This window comes from Crocodylus siamensis, chromosome 4, assembly GCF_052110815.1.
Source record: "Crocodylus siamensis isolate JL-2025a chromosome 4, ASM5211081v1, whole genome shotgun sequence".
NCBI lineage: Eukaryota > Metazoa > Chordata > Crocodylia > Crocodylidae > Crocodylus > Crocodylus siamensis.
The window spans coordinates 221,867,639-221,880,475 of record NC_143398.1 but is presented as its reverse complement, the minus strand read 5'-3'; the positions used below and the strand labels follow the sequence as shown (position 1 = coordinate 221,880,475).

The 12,837-nt window shown below is 45.7% G+C and overlaps 1 protein-coding gene across 4 annotated transcripts in view; it reads right to left on the bottom strand.

The window, feature by feature from the left end:
• Positions 1-12,837, bottom strand: part of ORC4 (origin recognition complex subunit 4) — a 64,629-nt gene that overhangs the window by 3,095 nt on the left and 48,697 nt on the right. For all 4 annotated transcript variants that reach the window (XM_090045810.1, XM_090045809.1, XM_090045811.1 and 1 more), the window contains 3 exons: positions 8,576-8,684; positions 754-849; positions 593-660 (listed from right to left, as the gene is read on the bottom strand). In XM_090045810.1, the coding sequence (XP_089901936.1) occupies positions 593-660; positions 754-849; positions 8,576-8,684 (273 nt within the window). The remainder of the gene's footprint in view (positions 1-592; positions 661-753; positions 850-8,575; positions 8,685-12,837) is intronic.

The following is a 12,837-nucleotide window of genomic DNA, read 5'->3' as shown; positions in this document are numbered from 1 at the left end:
ACTTTTCTATAGAAACAATTATTCTTGAATTCAGGCAATACCAAAATAATTCCTTAATTTAAAAAAAAAAAAAAAAAAAAAAAAAAAAAAAATCAGCAACAGGGATTGCACTTAGGTACTGCTAATTTTAAGACTACTACTTTCATTTCAATAAATTGCCTCCTGAGGTCCCTTCCAGCCCTAACTTTCTATGATAGTATGAAACTGTTAACCCAATACATTTAATCTTTTATATGGAAAAAATGGCACACATACAACATATGTGTGTTTATTATTTTATATAAGATAATATTATATAAGAGCGCATATATTATTAGGTGACAAGTACCCATTACATCCAGCAGAGGGCAGTACAGTACTATGCAATGTAAATGACTACAGGGACCAAAAAAGTAAGAATAGCAAAAGTTTGGTCATTACAACTTTTGGATCTTTTCATTCATTTGGTAACATTCGCTTGTTTTGTATTTGGGTTGTGTGAGGCTGCTAAGTATCAAAAGAACAGATGATGTGCTAGTACACACAGTTGAATGCTTACCTTGAATTGCAATATAGAATAGTTTACAAGAAACAGGTTACAAAGAGACTTTACCTTCATGACAACAGGTTTCTCAAAGTTGTACACAGAGTGTGCCTTCCTTTGTACAAACTTCTGAAATTCTGTTCCAAATAAAAAAAAATGTTTATTGTTAAAGACAACTGATTGTTGCAATTTTATTTAAAAAACCCAAACAAACACCCCCACACACTCACCGTTATAGACCATCTGAAAGTTAAAGGGTTCTCCTTCATAAACATCAGTTAGGTGTTTCATAGCTATAATTAAGCAGATTTCCAGCACAGACAAACCTACATGAAGAGGTGGAGAAAACAATAGTTCATGCATGTTAACATTAAAAATACAAGTATTTTATATACCATATTAAGATTATGCTTAAAAAAGCCCCATCAATGCAGAAGATTGCCAGTTCAGGATTTTTTATTTTTTTTTTTTAATTGTTACACACTTTGTTCTAAAGAACTTTTTCAGCAGAAGCGCAGCTAACAGGTACCTTCCACTGCAGGGTTTCCTTACAACAGTTACTGAATGAAGCACTTGCTGGCCATGCTCTTTAGCAACGCATTTTCCAGCAGAGGCTGAATAAGAGTTGTTTGAGACTGTTTTTATATTTTGGTTTAAATTAAATGTAGATAGCTAGCCTCATAAGACTCTTGGGGAAGTGAGAGGAGATTGCCAGTTTTTTTTTCCTTCTGGCATTAAGATCATCTGTATTTTATTTCAATATGTTAAAGATTTTTCCGCTCTCTGTGAGAGAGTCCTTTTGAAAAACCAAGACAAGTCAGGTGGCTATGCACACTGCTTTACCACTTCCAAAAGCTCATCAGTCTAAACAGAGATACCAAAATGCTTTTGAAAAGGAAAACCCACAAAAGCCATGGAACCTTAGAGTCATTAAGATGCTGACTCCTACTACAAGTTTGCCCCCTATATAAAATTAAAAATAATTTCTTTATCTTTACCCATTAAAATTAACTGCACTCACTCAAATGACATCATCAGGAATAACTACAGTTGTGCATATCTCATCCACCTTAGTTATCCAACTATCAGTGTGACACCAAACAGCAAAGTCCTCCCCTCCCAGAACTGTAGGTATCCATGATTCCCAACGGTGCTTTAAACTGCACTACAAAGTGAGGCAGGTCAGTGCAAGTAGCTCAAGTATGCTATCACTTCAGGAAGCTGAATTCTCCTGTATATGAAGTGAAACCTTATTTGCAAGAATCATTAAAATCAAACCTGATTGGAATAATCAAAGACCTGACCACAAAATAAATTTTGTCACTGTCCACAACACGCAAGTATTGGGGGGAAAAACTACTGATGTTGAACATTTGGAAGCATATTTAGATCCAAACTGCCCATACTTTGGAAACAAATTAGTGGAAGACACCCCACCCTCTTCAACTTAAAGGGGCAGAAATCAATTCCCATTCAGATTGTTTCTTTAACCAAGTGTACTGGTTGCTTCATCTGGATAAACACTCAACCAGCTTGTTCACTTAAGTCCCAGTCTTGTTTAGTCAAAGGATCTACCAGGTTGTCTAGTTCTGATGAGAACCTGAACTCAGAATCAATATGATGGCACTGCACCCCAAAACATCTACCTTAGTGGCCTCGAACACACTGAATACAAGGGTGATAAAACAGAACCTTGAAGACAACCAAAGGAGATGGCTCATCTGCCTGCAGGACTACCACCTACAACAGGGCTGTCCGACTGGTGGCCCCCAGGGGCTAAATTGTGGCCCCCAGGGGCTAAATTGTAGCCCCCAGGCTCCTACCTGGCTGCTGTTCCCCACACTGCTCCAGCTGCAGCAGCAGCCAGGGTCTCTAAGCTCCCCCTCTCTCCAGCTTCCCTGTCTTGCCCCTGCCCTAGGAGCAAGGCCATACATCACGGCACAGTTGGCAGTGGCAGAGAACCTCACAGCCCAGGATGCCCGAGTGGCATGGTGCAGCAGGGAAGCTAAAGGGGACTCAGGGCACCTGGGCCTGTAGTACAGTGGGGAGGTGCACGGAGCAGCAGCAGGGGAGGTGCGTGCAGTGCTGCAATGGGAATAGAATCATAGAATCAATGAGTGGGAAGGGACCTAGACAGATCATCTAGTCCGACCCCCTCCCATGGGCAGGAAGAAGCACTGGCGGTGGGAGGGGTCATAAGACCCCAGCCAGGTGCCTATCCAGCCTCTTCCTGAAGATTTCCAGGGAAGGTGAGAGCACTGCCTCTCTGGGAAGCCTATTCCAGGCTCTGGCCACCCTTACAGTGAAGTAGTTCTTCCTAATATCTAACCTAAACCTATCCTCCCTCAGCTTGTGGCCATTGTTCCTGGTGACTCCAAGGGGGGCCCTGGTGAACAGCCTTTTCCCGAATCCCTGCTGCTGGCCCCTGATAAGGTTGTAGGCAGCCACAAGATCCCCCCTCAGGCTCCTCTTGCGGAGATTGAAGGGATTCAGGTCCCTCAGCCTCTCCTCACAGGGCTGGCCACGGAGGCCCCCAACCTCTGGACCCTCTGCAGGTTCTCCACGTCCCTCTTGAAGTGCGGCGCCCAGAACTAGACACAGGACTCCAGCTGTGGCCTGACCAGCGCCGCATAGAGCGGGAGCAAGACCTCTCTGGACCTGTTAGTGACACCCCTGTTGATGTATGACAGGGTGCGGTTGGCTCTGCCTATTGCTTCAATCGCACTGGGGACTCATATTCATCCTGGAGTCAATCCTGACTCCAAGATCCCTCTCTGCCTCTGTTCTGCCAAGGGGTCAGCCCCTACCTATAACCATAATGCTGGTTCCCTCTCCCCAGGTGCAGCACTCTGCACTTGTCCTTGTTGAACCGCATCCTGTTCAGATCTGCCCATTTCTCTAACCTATCCAGGTCTGCCTGGATGCGGTCCCTGCCTGCTGGTGGATTCACTTTACCCCACAGTTTGGTGTCATCAGCAAACTTGAACAGGGTGCTCTCCACACCCTTGTCCAGGTCACTAATGAATATGTTGAACAGCACCAGCCCAAGGACCGAGCCCTGGCGGACTCCACTGCCCACAGCCTCCCAGGTCAACATCAACCCGTCCACCACCACTCTCTGGGTGCGCCCCTGGAGCCAGTTTGCCACCCATGTAACTGTGCATTCATCAATGCCGCAGTCCCTCAGCTTGCCCACCACAATTGGGTGGGACACTGTGTTGAAGGCCTTCTGGAAGTCCAAGATGATGACATCGACTTCCTCCTTCACATCTAAGCTCTTTGTTAGCTGGTCACAAAAAGAGACAAGGTTAGTCAGGCAGGATCAGCCTTGCATGAACCCATGTTGGTTACCCCTCAACACCACTTCCCCTGCAGGGCTCTCACAAACGTGGCCCCCGATAATATTTTCAAAGACCTTCCCCAGGATAGAAGTGAGGCTGACTGGCCTGTAGTTGCCAGGCTCTTCCTTCCTCCCCTTCTTGAAAATAAGGACCACATTGGCCCTTTCCCAGTCCTCAGGGACTTGGCCCGAGCACCAGGAGTCCTCAAACAGCCATGTCAATGGCTCCGCAATGACACCAGCCAATACCCTCAGCACACACGAATGAAGGTCATCCGGGCCTGCTGACTTGGAAACATCTAAGCCCTCCAGGTAGTCCTTAACTAGGTCCGAACTAACAGTTGGGGGACTCGCCTCCTTCCCGGGCCTCTCTACGCTATCACCCAAGAGCACCCCATTGTCAGCAGACAGGAACACAGAGGCAAAGAACTTGCTGAAGACTTCTGCCTTCTCTCGCACGTCCATCACCAACTGCCCTGCCCTGTCCCGTAGGGGTCCAATGTTACCCCGAGACTACTTCTTGCTACCTACATACTTGAAAAAGGACTTTTTGTTATCCTTAATCCCAGACGCTAATCTAAGCTCCAGTGCTGCTTTAGCCTTCCTCACCAAATCCCTACAAGCTCAGGTCAGGGAGGAGTACTCCTCCTTTGTCCCTGCCCCCTGCTTCTACCGCCAGTACGCTTTTTTCTTTGCCTTCAGTACTCAGGTGCACAATGCAACAGTGGGGAGGGCATGGAGCCAATGGCCCCCAGGCCACTTAGCCTGACTTACAATAAACAAAACAAGATTAATTACAGAGGGAGGAAAACAAAAACCCGTTCACTTCTTAGCCTTTGGCAGAAAAAGGTACATTTTTCATTTTTATACCTACAAAACTTGAGTTTCTTGTCCTCTAAATTCAGACATATTTCATTAGCTCTAAAATCCCACATAAATTTTTATAGTTGACATACAACAAGTGCAGAAAGCAAACAAAAATTCTAGTATGGAAGTAACCGACACCTATATTGATCAATCAAGATAAGCAGCCCTTCATTGCTTTGCTAGTAACAAAGACGACCTAAATACCTTAGGATCTAGTTCCAAATTCAAGATTTAGATAACTCAAACCCCCTGCCTCCTATAACTCCAGCAAATAAATGCGCCCAAAATAAGATGCCTAGTGCCTAAAACCCACTCAGATATTACTAGTGCTATAAACCAAAGCATCCGAGTGAAGCCTGTACCTTATTGGCACGGATCCCAGTTTCCCAGCCGAAGTGCCCAACCAGCTGGAAACCTCCCTGCTCCCTCAGCCAGTTTGGACACCCCCTGGCCAAGCACTCCGGCTTGGAGGGGGTGGGTTAAAGCTGGCCAGGAGCAGTGGGGGTTTGCAGCAGGCCAAGCATTCTAGCCAGGAGTGAGGCTACAAACCCTCTCCTAGCCAGAGTGCCTGGCTGGAGAGTACCCAAGCTGGCTGGGGGCTGAGGGAGCAGGGAGGTTTGCAGCTGGACAGGCACTCCAGTTTGCAGCCAGCCAACCACTCCGGCCGCGAGTGAGGAGGCTGCAAACCCCCTCCAGGGTGGAGTGCCCAGCTGACTGCAAACCTCCCCACTCCCTCAGCCTCCATCCAGCTTCCCCTTCCAGCCTTGTCCTGAAACCCCCAAGCCCCACTTACCTCCAGCAAGAAGAGTGAGCCTGAAGCAGTCTCTAAGTGCAAGAGTTGGGTGGCCCACCCTTCCCCTCCAGGCAGGGTTGAGGGTTTCCCACCCCTTTTGCAAACAGCTCTTGTAGGCTGGAACTCTCCCAGCCTACAGAGCTCTTTGCAAAAGGGAAAAATCCGTGGATTTCTCTTCTAGAAGGGAAAATCCATGGTTTTCTCTGTTTTTCCGTGGGAAATGGAAAACCCAGATCCCTGCTGACAAAAAACTACATCTAGTGAGAGGGCATGTGCCCCCTGTAAATCCAGTAAGAGTGCTTTGAGAACAGAGAGGTTTTGTACAACACCTGGCCAGAAAAGGCAGCCACAGTAGTGAGGGCCCCTTTAATGCAACAACCTAGTAGTTGAATCTCTCATTCAGGGTATAGGAAATCTGGATTTGAATCTCCTCTCTACTTGAAACAACTAAAATGACTACAGTTTCTGTCCCACGTTGCCACTTAAGCCTGGGTGGGTGAGCCTGGAGCAGGCACAGGGTGCATGGGGTTGGAGCCGTGCAGCACAAATCCCTACTGGTACTGTGGGTCTGGGGCCAGCGGCAGTGGCATTTGGAAGGAACCGCTACCACCTGGGCTGCCTAGAAAGGGAGTCCAGCCACGAAGCCTCCCCAGCCCTACTGCATGCCAAGTGGGCATCAGGATGTGCCATAGGTGGGTGGTGTGGAGCAGGGACAGGGCAAGCTGGGTCATGACCGTGCCCAGGTTCCAGCTTATCCACTGTGACAGGGGGGTGAATCCGGAGCAGGCATGGGGCGGGCTAGGGCTGCATGCTCTTAGCGGTGTCAGGGAGGAGCCACAGTGCGTGGGCTCCAGGCTGTTATGGGTCAAGAAGGGTCCCCCATGTATACCCCATCATACCAACAAAGACTCCCCTGCAAACCCCACAACGATGCCCTCCCCCACATACGATCACACATCCCACATAACACCACACCCAGACACACCCTCCTCCCCCCACACATGCACTCTGCCCCACTCTGCTACACACATGCACCCACATACCCCCATGCACAGCCCTCTCCCCCTCCACGTACTTCATAGTCCCCCACACACACATCCCCACACTCCCCCACAAACCGAACCACCTACATCCAAAAGAAATACTTCTGAGTAGGGCTGAGTGAAATTTCAGCAGCCGTTTTGTTTTGGAGTCATTTGGGGCTGTTTCAGCGTCCAAAACACTGAATCTGAAATCAAAACGGAAGGCTCCGAAACAGCTCTGAAATAAAATCGGAAGGCTCCAAAACATTTCAGAAATGTTTTGGAGAATTTCAGAGTTTTGGAGCTGGGCTTGCAGGGAAACAAAAGCTAAGAAGAGGAAGGGGAAAGAGGGGGGAAGGACTGCTTTGACATTGACATCTAGCTCCTGGTTCAATTCCCCAGCTTCCTTATCACTTCCCCAGCTCTTCCTGGGGGACGCGGGCCCCTGATCTGTGCGTGGGGTTTCAGCAGGTTGCTACTGCAGGCTGGGGCCAGTGGCAGCTGCTCAGCGCAGCCCATGCTGAGCACCAGGGAAGACTGCAGTGCTGCCACTGGCCCCAGCCTGCAGTGGCAGCCTGCTGAAACCTGGCGCGCAGATGCGGGGGCCCACCTCCCCCGGGAAGAGCTGGGGAATCTAACTGGAGGCTGAGGGATCTCTTCCGTGTGACCTGGCTTCTGCAGGGAGCAGAGATTGGCGCCAGGGTCTCCTCTCCACTGCTGCCTGCCCTGTACAGCCCCACATCTCCACTTCCATGCGGGGCGGGCAGTGGAGGCGAGAAGACCCCTGGTGCAGATCTCTGCTCTCTGTGGAGCAGTGTCGCATGGCAGGGACCAGCAGGCTTGCTCACCACACTCTACACTGCTTCCCTGCCCCAGGACTCAGTGTGACAGGGATCCAGATCTGTGCAGGGGTCTGCTTACCTGCACAGAGGGCAGTGGTCCTTCCCCTCCCCCAGATGAGCCACGCATGGCCCCATCCTGCTCTCTGCTGGGGCTCCACCTGGCTGGGTAGGGCTGTGCAAAGCTTTCTTTGCAGCCCATTCGAAACAGATTTGGAGGAGAATCAGTGGAGCCGAATCTCCAAAACGGAGTTGGCTAAAATGAAACAGGACAGTGATCTCAAACACTGAAATGAACTGCTGTCCTCCGAAACAGCCAAATCCGACGCTGAATCAAAACACAGCCGTTTTGCACAGCCCTACTTCTGAGGGCAAGGGGAGGTACTTCTGGTGGCAAAGTTCAGGGGGTGAGGGCTGGGACTTCCAGTCCCAAGATGGTAACCAAGAGGCGGAGTACCTGTTAAGTGGTGGGTCTATCCTTGTGGCCCTCGACAGCTCACTAAAACTCGTTAAGCAGCCCTCCACCTGAAATAACTGCCCGCCCCATGCTACAGTGTTCCCTCACCCTCCATTGCAGCCTCTGCTTGCAGTCACCACCAAATCAGGAAGTCCAAACTCTCATTTGCCAAGCTTTCTGGGAGTGCATTTTTCAGTGGAGGCTGAATTAGGGGGGGTGAGAATCAAACACAGCCTTTTACACAGAGCAGAGATGGTAGAATGGGATTGATGGCCCATAGTAATATCTAGATAGAAAGCTGTAGCTCCTTTTAATAAAAGGTCAGTGACCCCTGGTATAAGGCACTCGCTGAAGAAGGAGGAAGTCCTGATTTCCACAACTACTTGTATAGTATTTTATCTACCTATATTATGTTCTGGCACCTAACTGTCCCTCTGCACTGAATGGGGAGGCCACTGCCTAGCTTAGGGCTATGGATTCTATCAGGTGCTGCAATATGCAGTATTGTGGCATCCAAGTTCTTCTGCAACTCTAGTTCTTGGGAACAAAACAGATATTCCCCCTTTTGTTCAGAACAGTGGTAGGACACTGCAAAGTAAAAATGCTTTTCCTTTACCTGTACTTGTGCTGGGAGAAAGAAAAGAACCTCACAAGTAATCAGTCTGGCACTTGCAGAGGACTCACATTCATTAGAAATATATACATACAGTATGAAGAGATGGTGGAATTTTTACCATGCACAATATTAGCTTTTGAATCCATTCCACACATCTTGCTTGCTTCCAAAAGGTCTGATGGAGTAATAAGGGGGTGAGAGACAGTTCTGCCACATAAAGAAAACATCTGAAAAGAAAGGAAAAAGGATTCTGCTATATAACTGATGATTTATTCTGTATTTGGACATTCATATTTGAAAGCATATGCGCTTAATACATTAGAGACATTCAGGAATAAAACTGGCATGTGTGTGTGCGCACATTTGCGCACACATGTATTAGAAACTGCACAGTACAAAAGGTTTACTGAAAAACTACTAGCTACTAGAGAAATAGTCTATCAATACAACTCATAAAACAGCCCAAGCTTCAATTATTAGTTCTGCTGACAAGACTATAGAGAAATCTTACATCTGGAAAACAGACAGCATACTGTAGTGCCTGGCCAAAATATAGATTCAAAAAACAAAATGACAATCAGACATTAGTGACTCAGAAAATGATTCAAAGCATTCTGAAAGGCTGTATCAAACTTCAATTGAGAACTGGCTTTTAAGCACTCCTAATAAATGAATGAGCTTCAGTTTGACATTCCAGGGACTAGTCTACTAAAAGTTATTTATGTGCAACATTTTAATGGGAGTCTTTTATGTAAAAGGTGCAATTCCTTCAATTAACTTACATAATGTAAAAAGTCAGCTGAGGCAAACTGTAATCAAAGCTCCCAAACACTACATGACTGTCATGCAAGATATAAAATTATATTTAATAGGGAGAACCCAGCTGAAACTGTTAGAAAACATTAACTTTGCAGTGGACACAACATCAAATAGCTCCGATTAAGTTGCAAGACCATTCAGTTGCCGATCACAGAAAATGAACTTCCAATGAAGTTTTAGCCCATGAGAATTGTAGTGTGTATAGAAATGTATTAGCTTCACACCAGATTGGCATGCTAGGGCATCACTCTTGATTCTGAATGACAGCTGATATACTGGACTTAAAAAGTTGAGGTTTTATACAAAAACTACAAATTAAATACTTAACATTTATATTCATATTTTATTATTTTTTACCATTTAGGCAATGCTATTCTTCAATAAAAGGAAATTAAAAAACTGATATAGAATTTAATTTTCTAAACCCTCATAATTTGGGGCATAAGGCAGCAAAACAGAAACTGTATGTTACTTCTTAAATGGGAAAAAATTGTTTGTGGCTTTCTGGCTTGTTTGAGACCACTGGTAATTTCCAACCCAGGCAGGATTAATTGTTTTTTCTGGCATCCATTTAACTTAGAGTGCTTTACTGTAATTTAAGTGACCAGGCCATCATGGTCTAAGTATTACTCACTGACAACATTTCTTCTTTTCCAGCTACCTGTTAAGAATTATACTTGGTGTCAGGAAGAAGAGGTAAAGGAACTGGATGCTGTCTAAGGCAGGGGTATCAAACTCAGACCACACAGAATGGTTTGAGCCCACAGACAAGCCCTGCACACTGCATAAAGTGTGCTTTGGACTGGCCCTGCCAGACTAGTTCTGCATGTGGTATGCAGGGCCAGTTCAGGCCACATATGCAGCATGTGGGTCCAATGAGACCCACGGGCAGCACTGTGGGCCAGATGAGAAGGTTGTGCATGCTGAATCAGGCCCATCTTTGACACCCTTGATCTCAGGTCATGGTTCTGAACCTCTCTAGACTCAGGTCACACGGTGGGTGTTTTTTTGACTGTGGAAAAGGAATCCATTATTAAAAACTGCTCCTAACCAAAGTCTCTGGGTTTACCTTGTGAATCACATTTGCACATTTAACATTGTGTGGCACCCCAAGACATTCTTGAAAGTACCTCAAGGCACCCAATGTGCACTGGCACCCTGGTTGAAAAATCACTGATCTAGGTCAAGAGACAAGATTTTGTTCCTTTCTTGCCAGCTGAAGGACACTTCCATGGGGGAATCAGAATGAGAAACCAGCAAGTCTTTACAACTGACAGGCTTAGCACCCAGCGGAAAACGTGTAGAATAGCGAGAGGACTACAACGTTCAGTTACAAATAGTGACTTTTTTTTGTAGTAAGCCACTCTCCTCCCCCATCTTAATTTAGTGAAAAGTACATCTACAGAGGACAACTTGCCTTAAGTGAAGATTATGGCAGTGAATGGCTGAACTCCAATTCCGCTATTTAAGTTTATTTACAAATGCATGCAGACACTGAGAAGTAGCTTTGTAGCTAGTGAAGACCACATACCCTCTACACCAATGGAGGCCAAACTTTTTGGCAGGCATGCCAAAAATTAGCACCTCACTGTCTCCAAGTACCACTCTGATCTCTCTGCCCTGCTTTCTTGCATCACCCATGCTGTAGGTTTGCCACCCCTGCTCTATACCACTAAGATGGCTGTGAGAGAGTCTGTCTTTACTAGCAAACTGTAGGATGGTTAGATTTAGCTGCCTAGTTTCTAGCCAATTAAAGAAAGTGTCCTGCACACCTATTTACCAGCAGCTTTGCTTCTGTTACAATACTATACTTGTTCAAGTTTTCTGGATCTGAGTTTGGGCAGAACAATCTGACCACATTTGTCAAAATGTGGTAAGTGAGCTTTCACTAAACGAAGAACAAGGGGTGAAAGATTAGAAGTGATCCTATTCCATTAATTTAGCAAGGGAGAAGGATTAGAGGAGGCTAACAAATACTAACAGGGCTTCTTAACACTCATGAGAATGTGTGAAATACTGCTGGATGATAGTCCTGCTTAAGAAGGGCCTGGGGATTTTGGTAAATCACAGATTTAAGAGTCAACGATATGATGTAATTTCCACAAAAACAACAGAATTTTGGGCTGCATTCACAGGGGAATAGTAAGGCAGACATCAGGTGAAAGTGCCACTACTTGGCTCTAATTAGATCTCACCTAAAGTTCTACTTCTGGGCTCTGCATTTTACAGTTGTAGAGCAGTGATTCATAACTGGGATGCTGCAGCATCTTGGGGTGCTATCAGACCCTTTCTGGGGTGCTACAGGGTACCACACTATCAGCACTATTACATGTGCAAACACCTACACACGCAATAACACACAAGTTAAGCATAAGATCAACACAGAGATTTAAATCAGGAATCCATAATGTCAAAAAACATTTTGGTATTTCCAAGTTCTTTGCAACAAAAGAATTGCTCTATTATTTTTCCAGAGTCAAAAAATGAGTGAAAACTAAACGCTGGCATTTTCCGAGATGTGCCTTGAATCTAAACAACAGGCTACCTAAAAAGGATGAGAGCCATTGTTGGAGAGAATAAGGATCCAGACAAGAGCAAAGATGAGGGGGTTGAAATGGTAGACACAGGAGGAAAATGCTGAAAGAACAAAGTATGTCTAGCATGGAGAAAAGAAAATTTGGGGTGACAGCGGTTTCACAGGCTGCCAGAAGATGACAGAACATGAAGCAGCAGGTTTGAACTACAGCAAAACAGATCTAGATTTAGTTTCAGGGGGAGAAAAATGTGCTTCCTAACTTTCAGAACAGTGGGACAATGGAACAAGTTGCCCCAGGGGAGACGTTAGAGTGTTCAGCAGTTGGAGGATAGGCAAGTATAGAAAGTCTAGGATGATTTAGGAACAGTGCATCTTGCACCTGATACAGAAGTTGGACTAGACAGCCTTTGACTTTCCTTAAAACCTGATAATGCGAGTAAGATTTCAGAGAATCAAAGCTAGGTATAAATTCTAAGATCAATAAATAGTCTAGAAAATGTGTGTACATTTGCATATGAAGTGCAAAAGGTAACAAGGCACTCGCATATCATAATGAGAATATCCACTTATTCCGTAACAGCTCAGTGTAGACAAGCCTTAAATCTCAGCATACGAAGGAAGGGGGAAAAAAAAGGCATAGGAGGCAGCAAGCAGGAGCAGAGGAAGGTTGTGCTGTTACTTACTGATTTATAAAACCCAAGCACATACATGTCGTCTGGAAAAGGAGGAAGGACTCAAAGGGCAGTTGGTTGCAAGCTTTGAGAGGAAGCAGAGTTATGCAAGAAATTAATCTTTTTGGACAAGATGACAGAATAATGGAGTTCATAGGGAAAGCAGTTAAGTGTTCGGCAATAAGAAGATGCAAAAAGCAAAGAATCGAGGCAGAATATCAAGTGGAAAGTAGCATCTCAAAATATTTTAGTTTCTTATTCCAATTAGTGTTTTTCTTTCTATAGACACATACACTAACTGAGCAAAACAAAGATGTGTAGTATCAAAAACCTACCAATTAAAAAAGAAGCAGT